The sequence below is a fragment of the Mustela putorius genome, unplaced genomic scaffold (assembly GCF_011764305.1).
Source record: "Mustela putorius furo isolate JIRA1106 unplaced genomic scaffold, ASM1176430v1.1 tig00000430_pilon_pilon_pilon, whole genome shotgun sequence".
NCBI lineage: Eukaryota > Metazoa > Chordata > Mammalia > Carnivora > Mustelidae > Mustela > Mustela putorius.
In genome coordinates, this window is record NW_025421377.1 from 7,167,774 (window position 1) to 7,188,978 (window position 21,205).

The 21,205-nt window shown below is 44.0% G+C and overlaps 1 protein-coding gene across 4 annotated transcripts in view; it reads left to right on the top strand.

Annotated features, from left to right (window-relative positions):
* The window catches only part of KIT (KIT proto-oncogene, receptor tyrosine kinase), an 86,654-nt gene extending 66,566 nt beyond the window's left edge, over window positions 1–20,088 (top strand). For 2 of the 4 annotated variants that reach the window (XM_045079768.1, XM_045079769.1), the window contains exons 8-21: window positions 1,693–1,807; window positions 3,419–3,612; window positions 5,228–5,334; window positions 5,430–5,556; window positions 5,839–5,943; window positions 6,030–6,140; window positions 7,340–7,490; window positions 9,655–9,746; window positions 10,388–10,515; window positions 11,605–11,727; window positions 15,818–15,929; window positions 16,045–16,144; window positions 16,541–16,646; window positions 17,726–20,088. In XM_045079768.1, the coding sequence (XP_044935703.1) occupies window positions 1,693–1,807; window positions 3,419–3,612; window positions 5,228–5,334; window positions 5,430–5,556; window positions 5,839–5,943; window positions 6,030–6,140; window positions 7,340–7,490; window positions 9,655–9,746; window positions 10,388–10,515; window positions 11,605–11,727; window positions 15,818–15,929; window positions 16,045–16,144; window positions 16,541–16,646; window positions 17,726–17,854 (1,700 nt within the window). In that variant the 3' untranslated portion in view covers window positions 17,855–20,088. The remainder of the gene's footprint in view (window positions 1–1,692; window positions 1,808–3,418; window positions 3,613–5,227; window positions 5,335–5,429; window positions 5,557–5,838; window positions 5,944–6,029; window positions 6,141–7,339; window positions 7,491–9,654; window positions 9,747–10,387; window positions 10,516–11,604; window positions 11,728–15,817; window positions 15,930–16,044; window positions 16,145–16,540; window positions 16,647–17,725) is intronic. The other 2 variants (XM_045079770.1, XM_045079771.1) reach the window with 1 other exon arrangement.
* Window positions 20,089–21,205: the final 1,117 nt, after the last annotated feature.

Consider the following 21,205-nt stretch of genomic DNA (forward strand, 5'->3'; position numbering starts at 1 on the left):
GTCCCAGTGCATGGGGTTAAAACACAAGCACATTAATTCTCACACTATCTTAAGTCGTTTTTAGATCACTGAAGAGAATATTCAGAGTGGCAAAGACAGTTAATTTAATTGGTAGCAGACTTGATTAACCAAAGGGAGGTACTCTGAATAGAAAATAGTAAAATCGTTAATAAATTAATAATGAATAAATCTGTTTCCTATCTGAGAATCCTGCTTCTTCGTGGACTCGATCTCATTTAATTCTCGTAGTATCGCTATGAGATGGTACTGTTGTTGTTCCCATATGACTCATGAGGAAACTTGATGGAGGGCAGAGGATTGGCGAACGTGGGAGTCCGTGTGCAGGTGCGCCCGCCCCGCGTGCAGCTCCCAGAGTTCTGTCCCGATGGCGGAGTAAGGACTCGGGGCAAGCGCATCCCCGCCCCTGCTGTCAGATTCTACGGCTTAGTTTACTTATTCTTAAAGGGTTAGAATCCTTCAGATATATTTCCAGTAGAACAGCTGAATGTAATAGGGCGCCTGTGGCTCATTTGGTTAAGCCTCTGCCTTTGGCTCATGTCCTGATCCCGGGGTCCTGGGTTTGAGTCCCAGGCTCCCTGCTCAGCAGGGGGTCTGCTTCTCCCTCTGTTTCTGCCTGCCGCTCCCCTGCTTATGTGCTCCCTCTCTCTCAAATAAATAAATAAAATCTTAAAAAAAAAAAAAAAGAAAAGAAAAAAGAACAACTGAATGTATTAAGTTCATTTTCCTTTCCCTTTAGAAAATAATCTCAGGAAATCGCAGTGCTTCAGGCACTCTTGATTGAATACCTGTTGATTATTGTCGTTACCCAGAAATGTCAAATTAGAGCATTCCTGCTGATACAACTTAGCTTTTCAGTGATTGTACACAAGTTTAGATGTACGTATGAATAAAACTCTTGGGCTGGTTTCCTGTTACAATTTTCTGTCCATATTTTGCATTTGAAATACAAATTTGGAGTTAAAAGCCCATATTGTATTTTACTCTTATGTTTTGGCTTCTCTAAATAGGGTGATTCACTTCTTTTATTTCCAGCCACTCCCTTCTGCCCCTCCCCACCCCAGAAAGGACATTCCTGTAGGAGGGGGCGGCGGGGGAGGGGGCCCTTCTCTTTTCCTGTGAGTCCTCTTAATTTTATCCCCTCCAGTCTGCACCATAACTTGAAATTCCTGTGGCAGATTCAGTCATTTGAAATTCTGATGGCAGGAATCTTAAACAGGATTTCCACCTTCACAACAGTCTGGAATCCTAAAGTTTGGGTTAGAAGCAGTCTTTCAGATTCTGCCTCACTGGAGACAGAAACCCGGCCAGTGGGGTCCTGCGAACCCCACTTCCGTTGTCCCCAAACAGGAAGTTTCTCAGGGACCCCCCCCCCCCCAATCTGCATTGTAGACCGTCTACACTGGGGCCGGGCATCTCGAACCCTGAAAGCCTTTCCTGGTCTGACCTGCATCTCTGCCTCCCTGTGCCTCCCACACACAGCTTAAGATTTCTCCCCCCTTGAACGTGTTCCCACAGGGTCCTCCTCTTCAGCCTCAAGCAAAGTTCAGAGGATTCGAAAACTCTGTGTGTGTGTGTGTGTGTGTGTGTGTGTGTGTGTCGGGGGTGGGGGGTGGGGGGTTGTGATGAAGTTTTCCAGCAGTCTGATGAATGGCCGTTTCTCTGTTCCTGCAGCCAAACCAGAAATCCTGAGTCATGAAAGTCTCGTGAATGGCATGCTCCAGTGTGTGGTATCTGGGTTCCCAGAGCCCACAGTAGATTGGTATTTTTGCCCAGGAACCGAGCCAAGGTGAGAGGATTATTTTGGGTACTACTTGACACGCATGAGGGGAGGGCTGCAGTGTAGTTGCGTGTCAGATAGATTTTCAGATTTTTTTTTTTAATTTGTTTGATTATATTTTTCTATCCATGTGGCTTGGGGGGGCATAATTGCTGTATTTTTTGTGGTAGACGTTAATTTTGTTTGCTGAAAAATGATTACTGAGTGACTTCTCTTCTTTTGGTGGTTATCTTTTGGATTTATCATGCAATTTCTAGCCTGCAGGTAGATAAAGCAATTTTCCAGGACAGAGTAATTAGATTTCCATTCTATACACGGGAGGTAATGTGTGTGGGAAAAGCGGCTGTAGTTATCATGAAAAAAAATTGCCTCAGAAGTTAATTGCCAAGTTACCAAAAAGTAATGATCGCGCAGTTACAACATACGTTCGGCATGTGTAAGCTCTGTGTTTTTAAAAGGTTTTCTCCTTGATTAGGCGCCCCTGAACACAACACATCTGGCATTGTGCTTCCTCTCCCTCCCGGTCTGCACTTAAGCCTTAAATTGTCCTTTCACATTACCTGAAGATGAAAATGGGGTCACCCTGGCTGTTTTTATCCATCAAATGCTATTTTGTGCTCAGGCTTTAAAAGCCCAGTGTAACATCACAATTGAATAGTCAGGATAATAATAGAAATTTTATTTTTTCATGGAGTAGTCCTTTTTATCACAACAACTCGGAAGAGGTTACATAGGATTGCTGTTTTCCGCGGAGCTTTAGTAGTATGTTTTCTTTGGGAAACAGTAAGGAGGACTTGAGAGCCCTGGAAAAGCCTGTACCATGAAGGCAACCCCAGCAGTCACTGTCACCCATCCAGCAAACACTTATGGAGGACCAGCTGTATGCCAGACGCTGGTCTAGTGAGCAGAACGCACCTGAGTGCCTGCTTTGTGAGTTCATATCTAAGGGGGTAGAGGTGAGCAGAAGACAAACAGTTAAGTGCTAACGAGGAAAATAAAGTGAGGTAAGGGACTAGAAAAGTGTTAGGTATACGGGGGACATAATTTAAAATGGGGTCCTCTGAGCTTTGCCCCTGATGGGCTTTCCCACTTGGGGTACAAGCCAGTGGTCCAGCCTCTGTCTCCTCCATAAAACCTGGCTCAGGATCTCAGCTGCTGGGGCGTTGGGAGCCGCCCTGTCTTCATCCTCATAGCCTTGAACTCTTGCCTCCTCTGGGCTCTTTTCTTCAGCCCGCTTATCCCCTTCACAGTTACTTGATCAGGTCTACTGAGTGCCAGCCATCTTTTTGTTCATTATTTCCAGCTCTCTCAGTTACCCTCTACGCGGGTCTCACCGTCCCCATCTTCTAGCTGCGGGAACTGAGTCCTGGAGAGTTTTAAGTATCTGGTCTGTAAGGTGTTTGAATAAGGATTCAGACTCCTGTCTCACTCCCTGTTTCTTCTTTCCCACCATGCTCTTCTTGCTCTCGGCACCAGGGAAGGGCCCATCCATCCTCACACTCTTGGTTGTATGTAAGAGGACATTTCTGATGATGACCCACTAGCTTTGTTGTAAAAGTTCGCCAAGTCGAGTGTGATTGAGCGATTGAGCGAAGTTTTTTGTTCTTTTTTTCTCTCCAGATGTTCCCTTCCTGTTGGACCAATGGATGTGCAGTTGCAAAACTCCTCTGTCTCACCGTCTGGAAAACTCGTGGTTCAGAGCTCCATTGATTATAGTGCATTCAAGCACAACGGCACGGTCGAGTGTAGGGCTTACAACAATGTGGGCAGGAGTTCTGCCTTTTTTAACTTTGCATTTAAAGGTAACAGCAAAGGTATATTTCTTTTTAATCCAATTTTAAGGGGATGTTTAGGCTCTGCCCACCATATCAGTCATGATTTTAAGTCCATTCCATCAATGGCCATGTCATTTCTGGTAATCTCGACATTGTCCCATGCTGTCATCAAACTCACTAAGTTTCATTCTGTACTAGTTCATTGGTAACACGTATGCATTTATGTGCATGCGCCCATATGTACGTATGCGTGCATGTGTATGTGTGTATGTATGTATAGTGAATTGCATATTTCCAGTCATTCTCATTAAAGAAGGGGTACAGAGAGAAAATAGGAAAGTGCATTTGCCTTATAGCCAAATATAATGAGAATTGGGGCAATTTAAAAATTAAAATTCTATTCTATTTATTTATTTATTTATTTATTTTTAAAGGATCTTATTTATTTATTCATTTGACAGAGATCACAAGTAGGCAGAGAGAGAGGGAGGAGGAAGCAGGTCCCCTACTAAGCAGCAAGCCCAATGCAGGGCTTGATCCCAGGACCCTGGGATCATGACCTGAGCCAAAGGCAGAGGCTTTAATCCGCTGAGCCACCCAGGTACCTCCAAATTAAATTCAAGATTTTAGTTATTGAAAATCATGCATTTTAACACATTGCCAGATGTCCAAAAGTGAACACTGCATTTTATGAAGTTATGTCACTGAGCTATTTTTTTTTTTTTGAGCTATTTCTTTAATGTTTGTAAAATTTGGTTCACGAGGGACTAGCTCTCCTACCATAAGTTAAATGATCCTTGTGGGGCAAATTGATGAATTGGTATGAAGTTAGAGGACAAAGAAACCGGGCACCCACCTGCGTGGGGCGTAGTTTTTGTTTTCTCGAACTGGCGAAGGTGTGTGCCAGTGAGTGGTACACTTCCAGTTTTTGAGTAATGAGGGGAAGAATCTTACATTGTTCTTCATCCAGATTTTTCCCTCGGACTGGCAATGAAAAGAATACTTTAAACATGTTTTCTTGGTTGTAGAAGAAATTCTTGCTCAGTGTAAAAAATTTAGACAATACAGGGAAGCTTAAAGAAGAAAATAGAAACTATCCATAAAGGAAACTTCTTAAAGTTGTCTGAGGCAGGAATTTGGTTGAAGTACAAAAGTTCATCAAATGTTGCTTTTCATGGACAAAACAGCATAAAATTCTTCTTGTGCTACAGAAATCTCAGCTTCCACAGCAGTCTGGTTTCAAGTTGTTATTTCAAAAGATTCTTTTGAATCATAAGAGTAAGATGATACAGGGCGCCTGGGTGGCTCAGTGGGTTAAAGCTTCTGCCTTCAGCTCAGATCATGATCTCAGGGTCCTGGGATCGAGCCCCACATCCAGCTCTCTGCTCAGCAGGGAGCCTGCTTCCCCCTCTCTCTCCCTGCCTGCCTCTCTGCCTACTTGTAATCTGTCAAATAAATAAATAAAATCTTTAAAAAAAAAAAAAAAGAATAAGGTGATATTAGCAAGGCAAGGAGCTGATGAGATCTGCTTGGCTTTGAACCCTGCTCATGGGCTGTAAAGGGGGGGGGGATGGGTGAGTTTGGGGTGAGGTGGTTGTGGCAATGATCCATCCCTGCTAATAGGTTGTGATTCCACATTCCCCTTTCATTTTAGAACAAATCCATCCCCACACCCTCTTCACACCTTTGCTGATTGGTTTTGTGATCGCAGCTGGTATGATGTGCATTATCGTGATGATTCTTACCTACAAATATTTACAGGTAATCCTTCATTTGTTCTCCACCCTCAAGGCTGCAGTGATTGAAACATTAATCATTAAAAGATGGTGTTTCTCTCCCTTTCTCCCCCCGACCAGAAACCCATGTATGAAGTACAGTGGAAGGTTGTTGAGGAGATAAATGGAAACAATTATGTGTACATAGACCCAACACAGCTTCCTTATGATCATAAATGGGAGTTTCCCAGAAACAGGCTGAGTTTTGGTCAGTATGAAAATGGGCTTTCCACGTAACCTTTTTGTGTGCACATAACAATGACTTTAGGGAACCCCACTCACTGCCTCTGTTCTTTTCATCCGAGACCAGTGACTATTTTCCGTGACATTTCACTGCTTTTGATAGATTTTGCATAAAGTGCATTAATGGAGAAATGTCTCTAGACAGACTTGTCCTTAATTCCTTAACAATTCCTTAATTGTTGACTTTGAAATTACCCAGGTGGTCCTTTGGTCCCACCACCACCATTTACTCTCTTCTTCCCGGCAGGGAAAACTCTGGGTGCCGGGGCCTTTGGGAAAGTGGTTGAGGCTACCGCATACGGCCTCATTAAGTCGGATGCCGCCATGACTGTCGCCGTTAAGATGCTCAAACGTAAGTTTCCCCAGGCTCCTCTATGCCCTCAGCATTGGCTTGCCGTGTTTGCTTTTTGCTAAAATGAAACATTTTCCTCATTTTAGCAAGTGCCCATTTAACTGAACGGGAAGCCCTAATGTCTGAGCTCAAAGTCTTGAGTTACCTCGGTAATCACATGAATATTGTGAATCTTCTCGGAGCGTGCACCGTTGGAGGTAAGACTGTGACCAAATTAACTTTTACTATCTTTCAAATTATCAAAAGAGGGGAGATTTTAATATGATTTCAACAGGGCTTGATTATATCAAACTCTTGCCAGATTTTCACCCAGGTTGCTACCTCTTGTGAGATTTCACATTCCTTCCCCCCAAAAGCTGTTGTTCTTAAGAATGTGTATTTTAGTTTTATCATCAGGGGGTGGGACAGCCCAGGACACACCCTGGTTATTGTCATAGCCGTTGCATCAAGAGGGACCTCTTAAGTCTCCTGAGAACGTCTCTCCTCTCGCCCAGAAAGCTCTTTTTTTCCAAGTTTGATAGTTTGCCAAATCGTAGTCAGTCACTAAAGGGTTACCATTCATTTGCATACCACAATCAAAGGTAGACTTTGAAGCCTGCCAGTTCTCAAATACACACCAAATGAGGCAAACACTTCACTTCTGTAAAAAACTGGATTTCCAGTTGAAAGCGATTCCGAAGCAGAGCCTTCCATCAAGGATGTCTGTGATGTTTCTCATTTTGGTCGTAAAGGAGCAAAGATATGTAACCGAGCTCTTCCTCGAGATGTATAGGGATTCACGGTCAAGTTGACGGCTTAGAGAATTTCTTAAAACAGCCCCATACACGTGGCTTCCCCATCATGACTTGTTCATGGAAGTTTCTGCCCAAGTCGGTTTGTTGTCTCCTAACTTGAGAGCGGCAGCGTGAGGAACCTTCACCACATGGAAAACCCTGGTGGCAGGTCGCACTGAGGAGGCAGGTGACGCCCTGCCACTCAGGTGCTCGCCTACCCCCTGGGGCTCGGCTCAGCTGGCTGTTCTGTGCCATTGGTTTTCCTTTTATGCCACACTTTGTGCCCTTCGTCATTTCCATAATGACATTGAGAACGCGTGAAGCTCTGCTACAAATAAGGGACTCAAAGGGTTCATGCGGGAAATTTGTTAAGGGTATAACGTCGAAAGCAGTAACTCTTGTGTGTGATGCCGGCAGTCCAGCTGGGCCTCCGAGCACGGACGTCACTTAGGACATCAGGTCCAAGGAGGCTTACCTGGAGAGCTGTGCTCCCCAGAACGCTGATTCTCAGTAGGCTTAGCAATGAACCGGAATAAAAATGGTTATGATCACCCCTGAGTGTATTTATGGGTATTGTTTCTATAAAACTCACCTCTTTTTAACCTTCCTTTATATGCCTGTAGGGCCCACCCTGGTCATTACTGAATACTGTTGCTATGGTGATCTTTTGAATTTTTTGCGAAGAAAACGTGATTCATTTATTTGCTCAAAGCAGGAAGATCACTCCGAAGTGGCACTTTATAAGAACCTTCTGCATTCAAAGGAGTCTTCCTGGTAAGACTGATTTACATAAATAGCTGTTGATAGGCAGTTCGTGGGGTCATAAGGGTTTGCAATCAAGGCTGATTCTTTAAACAAACGAACAGAGGTACTTTAAGGCGCCAAATCAGAATTATTAAATCATTTAGGTGTCATCAACAATTTGGAAAGTTTGAATAGTGTTTGTAAAGATTTAAGTAGTATTAAACTTAGATTTTTTATTGATTTTTTTTTTTTGGATGCATCTTTCATTTTTTTCTAAGTGTTAATTCTGTTCCGTGGAATGAATTCTATACCTGTTTCTCTTATCATGGCTCTATTCTTTTTTTTTTTTTTAATATTTTATTTATTTATTTGACAGAGACCACAAGTAGGCAGAGAGGTGGGCAGAGAGACAGGAAGGGAAACAGGCTCCCTGTCGAGCAGAGAGCCCGACGCGGGGCTCGATCCCAGGACCCTGGACCATGACCTGAGCCGAAGGCAGAGACTTTAACCCACTGAGCCACCCAGGCGCCCATGGCTCTATTCTTCTGTGTCATTTTGTTTATTCTGTTGGGCTTGCTACTTTATGTATCTCTATAGTGAGATGCTGCTTATAGGGAAAATGTTAAAGCCTGTCAAGTTGTCTTGGTAAATTTCTTGAAAACTTTTAACAGGGTTGCAAGAGAGCTCTGAACATATCTCGGCACATAGGTTTCTCACCATCTACCTCTGAATTATTTCTGTATACCTTGCCCTTTTTTTTTTTTTTTAATTTAAACTCCTCATGCTATAAAAAGGCACAGTGACTCTAACACATTTTTAACAATTCTGTACCTTATTTTCATCACTTTCATCTTTAATATTGTTCTGAATTTGAATGGTGGATAAAGAGCTTCAGATTCCTTTAAGAACAGCTAGTGTGGCTTACAGTCAGAATAACATTCTTCTCTGCCATGCCTGGTCTGTTCTTTCCAAAGGTAGAGCCACCATTGAGGAAGATTTCCTAGATCACCCCGCCCAACAGAAATCCTATTCATCATGCTTTCTACTTTAAGTATAAGTATACTTTATACTTTATATTTTATAATCCCTTATACTTTATATTTCTGAAGTTGTTTGGAGGGTTTCTCTTCTCCTTTTTTATTCATTCTGTCCTCTGCATTTTGAGACAGCAGGACTTTATTTCTTAAACTTCACTCCAGGCCCTCGAGAAGACTTTAGTAACTATTACTGATGGGCAGTTACCTTTTAAAGCTCTTTTTTGTACCCCTGGCTAAAGTTTTAAACCCCAGATGAAGCCTTTTTATTTTACCTTTTTTTTTTTTTTTTTAAGTCCTATAGACTTAGGTGGTGTCAAGTGGGAGTAAAATACGAAACAAACCACCTTTTGTTAGTTTCTCCAGAGCATATGCTCTTTGTGTGAGTAAATGAGCCACTTTGCCTTATTTCTGAAACCTTGGCCCCATATCTGTTTCTCAACTTTCTGAAATAATGGCCCAAATTGTTCAATCCGATGTGGTGTTCTTTGTGTTTTGGGATCCCATATGGGACTGGAACCACCAGCATACTCCGAAGGAGATTGTTGTCATAGTGTTTCTATGCTAATCAGAAGCAGGAAGTACTAGAAATCTTGAAGACTTTCCAGCCAAATGTTGCAGATTCAAGAGGTCCAGATGGTTCAGAAAATCATCCAAATTATTGGTGTTTATCTGAACTAAACTTGGTTTTTTCAAACCTTCTTCCATCAGTCGCTATATGTTAACGATCCCTGCCTTCCCCCCAATCCCACAATCGGAAGCTCTTGGTCTTTGTGTCTTCCTTGTCTCTTTCATTTTGTCTCTTGGGGCTAATTTAGAGAGTTTGAGGGGATGGGGGATAATGTTTTTGGCTCTCTGTTTCCCATTAAATCCCTGGTGTCAAGAGATGGGAAATTTCTAACCCGAGTCCCATCAGTGATTGAACACAAAAAAGACGGTCTCATTCCCGGGCGTTGGACCCTAATGTTGAATATTAAAAACTCCTATCTTATGAACAAGATTTTCTGCATTCAAACTTGGCAATACTTTCTTTGAACAAAATCAGCCTCTTACGTAAAAAAGGCAGTGGGGAGATAGAGCCTGCCCCGTGGGTACTTCCCCTGTCTCCCGTTCTATTCAGTCCTGATTTGATGGATGGATGGATGTTTCATCTCTCACAGCAATGACAGTACTAATGAATACATGGACATGAAACCTGGAGTTTCCTATGTTGTGCCGACCAAGGCGGACAAGAGGAGATCGGCAAGGATAGGTGGGTACCTATCAAACAATCAGGATTTCTCATACCACGGTGAAATGTACCAGTTTGCCCCCTAGTGATTGGTTCTTTTCCAGTAGGGCCCAATGCCCAGTGCCACCGGTCAGTGGCAGTTAGGGTTCCCTGTGGGTATTGGGGTCAGAGCATTTGTTACTGTATAGGAACATCTCACTGCATATATGAAAATAACATGGGTATCAGATTGTATTTTGCATATCAAAAAATAGATTTTTAAAAAAAAATTTTATTTATTTATTTGAGAGACAGACAGAGAGAGCATGAGCAAGGAGAAGGTCCGAGGGAGAAGCAGACTCCCTGTGGAGCTGGGACCCCGATGCGGGACTCGATCCCGGGACTCTGGGATCATGACCTGAGCCGAAGGCAGGTGTCCAACGAACTGAGCCACCCAGGCGTCCCCAAAAATAGATTTTTATATTTATTTACCATCTTCCTCACCTGAAGCCCCAGATTGTGAATACTAGCTTGGACACTTACCTTTCCTCAACCCTGGGCAGGTGACTTGCCTGCATAGTCACGTCAGCTCCTTCATTACCAGCCGTGGTATCCTTGTCACTGTCTTCTGTTTTCTAAGCTCTGAGGTTTAATTGCTAAGAAAGTGCTCCTTCTCCTGACAGGTTCATACATAGAAAGAGATGTGACTCCCGCCATCATGGAAGATGACGAGTTGGCTCTAGACCTGGAGGACTTGTTGAGCTTTTCTTACCAGGTGGCCAAGGGCATGGCCTTCCTCGCCTCCAAGAATGTGAGTAGGCGTGGTTCTGTTAGCAGAACGCCCCACCCCCCCCCCCCCATCCCCCCACCCCCATGCAGCCTTTTAGAGCCCTGGTTAGAATACACAGTGTCATTTGGAAGTGTGGTAACCCACAACAGAGGAAATTCAGTTTCTTCATGCTCCAACTGCTCTCTCTTTGGAATTCCTATTCTCATTTATAAGCTTTAAAGTGCAGGCCTGTCTAAATGAGCTTTCTATGAAAAAAAATTTTTTTTTATGCAGTGAATTCATTTAAAAATTTTGGCTGTCAGGATATGGGAGCTGCTCCTAGAAAACAGATAATGATTTTATCGGCAAAAGGAGGGGTGCCTCATGGCAGGTGCTGGGCTTGGTGAAGGACACATTTGGGTTTTATTGAAAGGCCTCAGCTATTGTATGGGTTCATGAAAGTGTTGGGGGAATAAGGAACCAGAGAGTAATAAGTATTGGGGGGAAAGATAAGGATAGGAAGAGAATGAGGGAACCAAAGCGAGGAACATAGTCTCTGGACTATGTCCAGAGGATTTCCTTAGCAAATGGGACTAGCAGTCTAGCAGGAGGTAACGGATCCCACCCTTCAGGGTCATTGGTGACATTTCCCAACAGTGACCAAACGGAAAGAGTGTGATACAGGATGGCTGCAATAAAGAACCCCTTCCCTGTGTCCTTGGGAAACATTGAATTGGAGTTGCAAAGATGTTTTAAAAACTCTGTAAAAGGACCTTCAAAGAGAGGCATGCAGAATGAGTTTTCGGTTTAAGAAATATGATAGGACTATTTATAATGTATTTTTCTATGAATGAGAGCAGTCCTAAGGAGAAAAAAAAAATCCATTCGAGTTGGTTTGGAAAGTGATTATCGTAATTAAGGTCCTAACGATGTGAAACACAAATTCTGAACATCATTCAAAGCATAATTTAGATCTTTATTTTTGGTGCACCGAATAGTTTCATTGGAAAGCCGAGGTACTGGATTTGTGTGACAGAGCAGCATTCTAGAATGTGTTGGACATAGTTTTCATTCCTGAAGAGTTTAAAATAAATGTAAATGGTTTTCTTTTCTCTCCTACTCTCCTAATAGTGTATTCACAGAGACTTGGCTGCTAGAAATATCCTCCTTACTCACGGTCGAATCACAAAGATTTGTGATTTTGGTCTAGCCAGAGACATCAAGAATGATTCTAATTATGTGGTCAAAGGAAACGTGAGTACCCACTCTCTGCTTGACAGTCCAGTGAAGGATTTTAGTTTCAAGTTTTTCTAAGAATTGCTTTTTATGAGTTTCCTAATGCAAATCCTACCTTTGAGATATCATGCATTTTAGCAGTCAAATTAAGTGTACTTCAGCAAAATTTGCATGGTATGCTGAACATTACTACAACTAACATTCCGATAATAGAATTCCTAATTCTAATTGTGTAATTATGGGGCATGTGAAAGAAACAGAAATAGCCTTAATTTTCATTATAGCCTGAGAATAGCAATGAACTCTAGTTTGTTCAAGTGAAACAAATGTGGGCCTGAAGGTCACAGCAGGGCAATTTTATTTGGAGATTGACATGCTATGTGAAAAAGATTAAAATATCTAAGGTAGCGTTCAGAATTAGGTATGTAGAATGTTGGATCTTCTAATCAATAGCGGTCATATTAAATAGGTTCATAAGTAATAATTGGGTTAGAGAACATAGTGATTTTATTTCAAAGTGCTTTATTTCCCTGCCAGTTCTCACTATATCATCAGAACAACCCCCTGCGATGTCCTCACATTTTCAGAGTTGGAAAAACTAAAACTCAGTATGTTTTATATGTTTTAGTAATAAACTTCACTCTTTCAGAGCTGTCACAGTTCAGTAAGGCCTGAAACCAGAGCCCGTGATCTCCAAAGCAGCATCCCATTACTATGGGAAGCCATCGAGTCCTGTGCATACATCCTTGTGTGTCTGTTTGCCCAGGCCCATTTCCCTAGTCCAGATTTATTCCTGGAAGTAGTTATTTCTGTCCCTTATGATAATGTAGTATTTTCTCCGCCATCACCATAGAGTAGGCTATACTTGACTTGATTTTGTAGAAATGTTGCTGGCTTTATGTCCTGATCAAGCCGTTTATTTCTTTCTTTCTTTTTTTTTTTTTTTAAAGATATTTATTTATTTGAGGGACGCCTGGATGGCTCAGTGGGTTAAAGCTTCTGCCTTTGGCTCAGGTCATGATCCCAGGGTCCTGGGATCGAGCCCTGCATCGGGCTCCCTGCTCAGCGGGGAGCCTGCTTCCTCCTCTCTCTCCGCCTGCCTCTCTGACTTCTTGTGATTTCTCTCTGTCAAATAAATAAATAAATCTTAAAAAAAAAAAAAAAAGATTGTTTATTTATTTGAGAGAGAGAGAGAGAGAATGAGAGCATGAGCAGCGGGGGTTGCAGGCAGAGAATAGGGAAAAGTAGGCTCCCGCTGAGCAGAGAGCCCAATGCAAGGCTCCATCCCAGGATGCTGGGATCATGACCCGAGCCAAAGGCAGACGCTTAACTGACTGAGCCAGCCAGGCGCCCCCTCAAAACATGTATTTCTAATAAATCTCTTCTAAGACTAGATTTCATCATTATGAGGGTTAATGGAACCAGGTTCTCTCCAGCCCGGTGCATGCACTATTGGAAGAAGGAACAAGGGGTGGTTCCTTATCTGGGCCTTTCAGTAGTCAAAGAAGGGCATGAGGAGGAAAGCAGCGGGTTCTGGACCCAGTCTTGCCGAGTTCGCATCTGATTCCGTCATTTAGTGGCGGTGGGATATTTGCGAGAATTACCCAATACCCCTCAACCTTGCTTTTTTTCCTTCCTATTGGACGTGATCCTGTCACCTGCCTCATAAAGTTGTGAGGATTAAATGAGTTCATCTTGGTGACATGCTTAGGACAGTGTGAGCCATGTTGCTCCTAATATAGCACTTTTCTTCTTCTTCTTTTTTTTTTTTTTAAAGATTTTATTTATTTATTTGACAGAGAGAGATCACAAGTAGGCAGAGAGGTAGGCAGAGAGAGAGGAAGGGAAGCAGACTCCCTGCTGAGCAGAGAGCCCCATGCGGGGCTCGATCCCAGGACCCTGAGATCATGACTGAGCTGAAGGCAGAGGCTTTAACCCACTGAGCCACCCATGCGCCCCAGCAGCTCTTTTCTTCTCTTCTTTGTAGATGTCTGATTTGGAATATAAATAACTGTGACAGTGGTTATGCCTCAGCTTCGTAGTAACTTGTTACTGCTTGGGGACCTTTGCTGAAATGCACAAGGGTGGGTTAGGTCCCACCAGGCTTCTAGACTGGGGGCTCCAGCTTAGGCGTGTCGAGCTAACCAGTTACAGATCTCTCTTCACCAGGCTCACACAACATGTTACTGCCCCAAATTTACGACATCGTGGCCGTGTGTCGTCTCCCTGTGTCCGCTTCTCAGAAGGTTCTTCCACTCAATCCACATAGGTTCTGAGTCATTTTTTCTGCCGTGGCCCCTTCCATAGTCTGGTGAGGCCAGTTGGAACCCTTGTCAGAATGTTGTCTTAAATGTCTAAAATAAAACCTGTAGGATGATCAAGAAATACAGTTCATTTGGAATAGAGTTCTCATGCTATTAAAAAGCCCATTTTTGCTGTCGGTACCTGTGCTGCATTGTTATGTGGAGCAACCTGTTCTAGGCGTGGGTCTCAAAACTGCTGTGACTGGTGACATTACATGATGGTGAAAGTGACTGTTGGTTCCTGCTGGTGACAAAGTCACAGGAACAGCGAAGATCGCTGGGTGTTACTGCCTTCATTCACCACTGAAGGAAATGCTAAACTTCATATAGAAGTTAATGAAAACAAGAATATTCTTCTTTCTCCTTTCCAAGTTCATAGGCCCTTGAATCCAGGACGCCTGTATAGTGGGAGCTAACCCGGGGGGCTCAGTTAGTTAAGTGTCTGCCTTCGGCTCAGGTCATGCTCCCAGAGTCCTGGGATCAAGCCCCACATCAGGCTCCCTTGCTCCTTGGGGAGGCTGCTTCTCCCTCTCCATCTGCCTGCCACTTCTCCTGCTTGGGCTCTCTCTCCCTGTGTTAAATAAATAAAACCTTAAAAAACAAATAAATGAAAAGCCCCCATCGTAGCTTTAGCATAAATTTGGGGAGGGAATATTAGAAGGCTTGCTTGCTTGCTTTTTTTCCTGCTGGCTAAAGTAACTTTAACACTCGATTAAAAATTCTCTTCCCAGTTTTCAATCCTAAATGGATTAAGAGAAGGATTGATCTAGTCGTTTATGGCAGACTAAGATCCAGGAATCCAGAATGTCTATAAGAGGAATAGTCCCAGCAAGTTTAGTTTGATTTTCACGGAAAGGGTTCATTTAGGATGTGAACCTCCGCTGTTGAATTTGAAGCCCAGATCTGCCACTCGCTGCCTTGGAACCGTGATGGTCACCAGAAGCCGCTACTGTTCTTGTGCGCTTGCTTATACAAGGCGACTATTGAAAGATGAGTGAGTCGGCGGTACTGTGCTAAGCACTTCGGTCCACATGAGCTCACTTAACCCACAAAACAACTCAGGAAATTGGAAGCATTATTTTTGCTTTACAGAGGAACATATTGAGACTTAATTACAGATACTTATAGGACATTTCCAACGTATTCATAAAGGATAATTTGGGTTTGAAATGACCGAAAACCCCAAAGAAAAGGAAAAGAAGCGTGGTTAGCAGCACACTGGGGCTGGTGTAGAGCGCCGGGACCCAATCTTCCTCCTCCATTTTCCTACCATCGCTGGCGTAACCCTCCCCCTTGCCGCAAGGTGGCCTCTGCGGAGCCCGCCAGACGGCAGGACGGAGGAGGGACGACACTGTACGGACTCAATGTCCCCATCTTTTTTCTTTATTTTTTTAAGATCGATCTTATTTATGTGAGAGAGAAATAGAGCATGAGTAGGGCTGGGGTGGGGGGTGGGAGCAGAGAGAGAAGCAGGCTCCCCGCTGAGCAAGGAACCCCATGCAGGGCTCAGTCCAAGGACCCCGGGGATCATGACCTGAGCCAAAGGCAGATGCTGAGCCCCTGAGCCACCCAGGCACCCCTGAGGGTCCTCTTCTTGAAAATGTGGATAGTACTCAGTGAACCACCTATTTCAGAAGTAGGGGGAGTTGTCTGAGGTCGCAGGGTAAAAGGCCTTCGTGAGATGGCAGTCACCTTCTCGCCCTCACCCCCTCAGCAGGAGCGATGGCTGTAGGAATATTTTCTCTTCAGTTTTGTTTTTGAACTGATTACTTAACATCACCACGTGTGTTGTGCTTGCGTTCTAGGCTCGGCTGCCTGTGAAGTGGATGGCACCGGAAAGCATTTTCAACTGTGTGTACACATTCGAGAGTGATGTCTGGTCCTATGGGATTTTTCTGTGGGAGCTATTCTCTTTAGGTAAAGTGCTTTCCAGGGGCACCTTGGTTAGATTGCCGAGCATCTTCTTTAAGATTGTTATCAGCGTCCTGCTTGCTTATTATTAACACTGATTCGTAAACTGTTTGTGCCTCAGGAAGCAGCCCCTACCCTGGGATGCCAGTCGATTCTAAGTTCTACAAGATGATCAAGGAAGGGTTCCGAATGCTCAGCCCTGAGCACGCACCTGCTGAAATGTAAGGGTTGAGATATTTTCCTGCAGGTCCTGCTTCCCCTTTTGTTTACCTTTTCAAAGACAGAAACCCACGTGGGTGTGTGTGTGTGTGTGTTGGAGTGGAGGGGTGCGACAGTGTTTCACCAGGATGGTCTGAAGTATCAACACCTCCTGGTTCCTTTTGATGACATCCTGATCAGGTGTCATTTTTGTAGCTTATTTTCATAATCGCTTGTTACCAAATATGCAGAAAGCGTCAGCAGTCTTCCACAGGCCCAGTGTTTGATTTCATGCCCTCGCCATTTAGTATGCCCGGTTGCACGGCCCTGGAATGATTTTTGAGATGGTCACATGGCGTACACTGAGAAGCCAGGCCAAGGGCGTTGAGGAGTGATAGGAAATGGCCCTCACTTCGCAGGTATGACATCATGAAGACTTGCTGGGATGCTGATCCCCTGAAAAGGCCAACGTTCAAGCAGATTGTGCAGCTAATTGAGAAGCAGATTTCAGATAGCTCCAATCATGTGAGTACGCTCCGGCCCCCGCTCTCGGTCCTGGGTGCTTCCTTCTCGGGCCCAACCCCTGTCTCCTTGGCTTAGGCGGCATACTGGACTTTGGGTGGGCGAGGAAAGCAGTGGCAATAAGTTCTTTCTGCCAGACCCCCATTCTGAGCATAAAGATGTGAGATGAGGAGGGAAAAGGGGAAGGCTTTGTTTCCTCCCCCGACCCCAGATGCTGGTCATGGGATCGGTGTGTTCTCGTCTCACATGTCTGGGCCATTCAGCCTTTGGACAGTTGGGGTAATGTGAACTAGAATGAAAAGCATAGAAGAGACAGCTGTTAGGGCAGGGAAATAAGCCTCCTGCTCAAACAGGCGTAGCCAGAAAATGGCAGCTAGCCGTCATGCCCACAGCCATATAGAATGAAGAGCTTTTTGAGGTCGAGAGATTCCCCGCCGGTGATTTGAGGAGGTGAGGGGGGTTGGGGTAGGGATTCTAAACTCAAAGCCATTATTTCTTCTCCTACTCTTAAGGAAGAACTAGTGATCCTTGCTTTAACTCAGATTTTTTTTTTAAGCTGCTTTTTTAATGGATCGTGTGCTTGGAGCTGTCCTTTCTAAGAGTATACCACTGATATTTTGGGGTTCAAGCTAGCACTTCTGGGTGTCAGAGCATGTTTCAAAGTAAACAGCATTTCCCACCCACGTGTTTAAGTCTCAGCGGAAGAGCCCTGGAAGGGCCACCAGTGTCCGAGCAGATGACCTCAGCCATTGGGTTATACTTGGCCAGAGAAGTTTAGAAACCCTTTTTAATAGTTTAGGTAGTTCTTGTTCCCAGATATGTCCCAATAGAAAAGTACTTTTTTAAAAAAATTGCCATCACTTCTTATGTATCAGACCTTGGGGGAAATGAGGGATCAAACAAAGTTTATGTTTCCTTTTGTCACTGTGCTCGGGATTTTTGGCCATGAAAGTCCCATCCATCCTCTCCCTTTTCAAAGAGACTTTGTAAGTTCCTTGCAATCCCGAAGCTGCCAACGTGTCCCCCTGTCGCCGTGTTCGTCACGGGGACCGGCGTATTAACTGCGGACTTGTGTTCCTCAGATTTATTCCAACCTAGCGAACGGCAGCCCCCACCAGGAGCGGCCCGTGGTGGACCATTCTGTGCGGATCAACTCCGTGGGCAGCAGCGCGTCCTCCACCCAGCCTCTGCTGGTGCACGAAGATGTCTGACGCAGGAGGCCTGCCAGTGGGAGTGGGGGTGGGGTCCTCCCCAACAGGAATGATCCCTGCTCTTTTGGTTTCTATACTGGTTGTTTTTGTTCTTTGTCGGCTTGCATCCTGTCCCAGAGTAGTGGACACACCACTGTAATCCCATCTTGACGCGCACACTCGAGTGGCCAGTGATTTTTGTCACCAGCCAGCATCCTGTTGTAAGAGTTCCAACTGTATCTTCTCCTCCCCAGAGCCAGGCGGCCCCCATTAATGAAAAAATAACAATAATAATAATAATAATAACAGACTTGGAGAAAGGGAGGGTGGGCTGGGCTGGGCACCCTGAGTCCTTTCCAAGGCTTCTCTGATTTTGGTTTGAAAAGCATCACCGATTGTTTATTTGAGTAAGTCACAGTGGTCACCTGCGGGCCTCCTAATCATCCTTGACCATATGATGATGCTGCAAGATTAGAAGCTGAGACCTGATCACTTGATGTGGAAAATGGAATGTTCTTAGAACAAAGGGCAGAAGTCTATGAATATCTAGGCTTAAGCAATCTAGTATTTCATGCTGGGAGTGAGACCGAGGCCATGGGAAAGTACTCCCGGCACATGAATCAAGACCCGGGCACGAGCCTTTGTTCTCCTGACCGGGTTTGTAAATAGAGTTTGCTGTTAGGACTCCGAGTCTTAGAGGAGGCCTCCCAGCCGGCATTTGTATATACTCATCTACACGTTGTACATGGTCGTATACTCGCGGGGGGGCGTCCCCCAAGGTGTTGTTTCTGGATGCGACCCTGGCTCAGGTCTGCTGTGCTTAGAAATAGATGAAGAGCCAGACGAGTTGGAAGGAAACAGTGTTTTGTTTTGTTTTGAAAGAAAAATAGACCATAATTGCCAAGCACAATCTTAACAAAATTCCCCTTTTGTAGTCTATGAACCTTGCTCCCCAGATTTTCCAGCGCAAACCTACCAGCTTCAGAAAGGCATCGTGCTTGATGGCTTCGATGCCGTTGGAAAAAGTGACTGGTTCACTGCATGACTCCCGCGGGAGGGACTGAACAGTGCTGTGCTAGTCTGGATTCTTCGAATTAAATATAGATTCAGCCTCCTCTGCAGGCATGTCCCGGACGCCAGGCCAGTATGTGTGTGTGTATGTGTGTGTGTGTGTGTGCGCGCGCGCGCGCGCGCATGTGCGTGTGTGTGCGCACTTCCGCGCATGCTTATAGACAAATATTTTGGATTTTTTTCTTTTGTCCAGCCCAAGAGGGTCCTTCAGCACTCCAGAAGTAGCTTGGCCTTCATCATCCTCACTGCTCGTTTCTCTGCATCTCGCTGTCTAGAGGAGCTTCCCCCAAAGCTCACGTAGCGTCTAATAGGAAGCAGAGTGCTTAAATACTTATTTATTTGCAAGTCACCGACACCTCAAGCATCCTGGTGTTTGTACTCAGCATACTGTACCCCTTCCTTAGACCTAAGGCTGCTCTCCCACTAAAGCATATTTAAATGTTACCCTTTAGGCAGTAGCCTGAATGTTATTCTTCAAGTTCACCTGTTTTTTCTTTTCCTTTTTTTTTTTTTTTTTTTTTTTTTAAAAAAAGAAAACTGCCCAACTGTCAGAGGTCCATGGGTGTGCGCCGAGGTTTGTGTGTTGTCTTGCGAGATTCGGGTGTGCTGCCTACACGGTTCCCCCTCCTGGGTCCCTCAGACTCCGCTTAGAGAACTGTGGTCATTTATCTGGAAGTTACCATTTGCACTGGAGTTCTATACTCTCGCACCTTTCCAAAGGTAACAGATTTTGGGGTTTTGTTGTCACGTGAGAGATCGTCGCTGTTTGCCATCCTCTGTCGGAACATTTCCTTTGTGTTTCTGTTGCCTTTGATTATAGTAGGAAAAGTGGTGGTTCATTGTAGATGTCTAGGTACTTCAGGGGCACCTCACTGAGAGTTTTGTCTTGGATATTCTTGAAAGTTTATATTTTTATAATTTTTTTTTACATTGGATGTTTCTTTGCCATTGCTTACTGTTTGAAATTGTTTTATGGCTTTTTTGTAAATATTGAAATGTAGCAATAATGTCTTTTGAATATTCCCAAGCCCACGAGTCCTTGAAAATATTTTTTATATATACAGTAACTTTATGTGTAAATATGTAAGCGGTGCAAGTTTAAAGGATGTTGGTGTTCCATGTGTTTTTTTTTCCTGTTATGTTGACAGTTCTGAAGAGTTCTAATAAAAATGTACATATATAAATCAAGTGGAATTTTTTTATTATTTCTTCAAGCTTTGGTGAAACTCAACTTTGAAGCATTAAAGCGCATTCACTCTGACATTAGAAAGTTTGTTCCTAGTATGCCCTAGATAACAAAGCGAGACCATCAGATCACTAGGCTTTATATATTTGACGATTCAACAGATATTTATTAAGAATTTAGTATGTGCTGTATTTTCTCATTTTATTTTTACAACCCAAGGTCTCCATTTAAATTGAAAAAGAAATACAGGAAACATTTTGAGAACACTACACATTGCTCGATTATTATTAGGTTGATTTATGTGGAATGACTGTTTTTGTGGGCAAAATGATAGCTAAATAGCAATTTCATGTGGTTTAGTCTGATGTAACTAGCGTGTTTCTTCGTAGAAAAGATTGTCTACAAATGAATTGTAATCTGCAGGGTTGACATGAGGGCTCCTTAGAAAGTGGTTTGTTTTCTTGTTGGCTTGGATTTTGAAGAGAGCTTAGTCCATCCCGAGGTGTTCCTGCTCTAGCCTTTAATGGTTACTCTCCCTTGCTTCTGGAAGAGTTGAGCTCTATCACTTGCTTGGAGGAAGGTGATTTGTGCCTATCAGTTGAGTCGTTTCTTGTGGCTGGAGCATCCTTTGTGATGAGGAAGTACCGTCCAGACCAGTGGAACCTGCCAAAGGCCCGAGAGTCCTCCCAACTTGAAACAACAACCCTGAACCATGGAATCCTATTACAGAGGAGTTAGGCGCATGAAACTCTGTCAGTTTTGATTTTCCTTATTGACGCATCTATACCTGCCAAAGAAATATGTCCAGAAAGGAAAGGGAAAGAGGGGTGAAAGTTGTGATCTGTAATGAAGAGGAATCCTTTAGCCATCAGGAGGAATCATGTGGCCAGGAACATATCAAGAGTCTGTGAAAAACAACCACATGTTGGCCCAGCATTTTCCGTTACTGTATTACAGACTGGAATGAGTGCTAATTGACCACAAAACAAAGAAGTCCTTTCTTTCTGGGACGCCTGGGTGGCTCAGTGGGTTAAGCCTCTGCTTTCGGCTCAGGTCATGATCCCAGGGTCCTGGGATCGGGTCCCGCATCGGGCTCTCTGCTTCGGCGGGAAGCC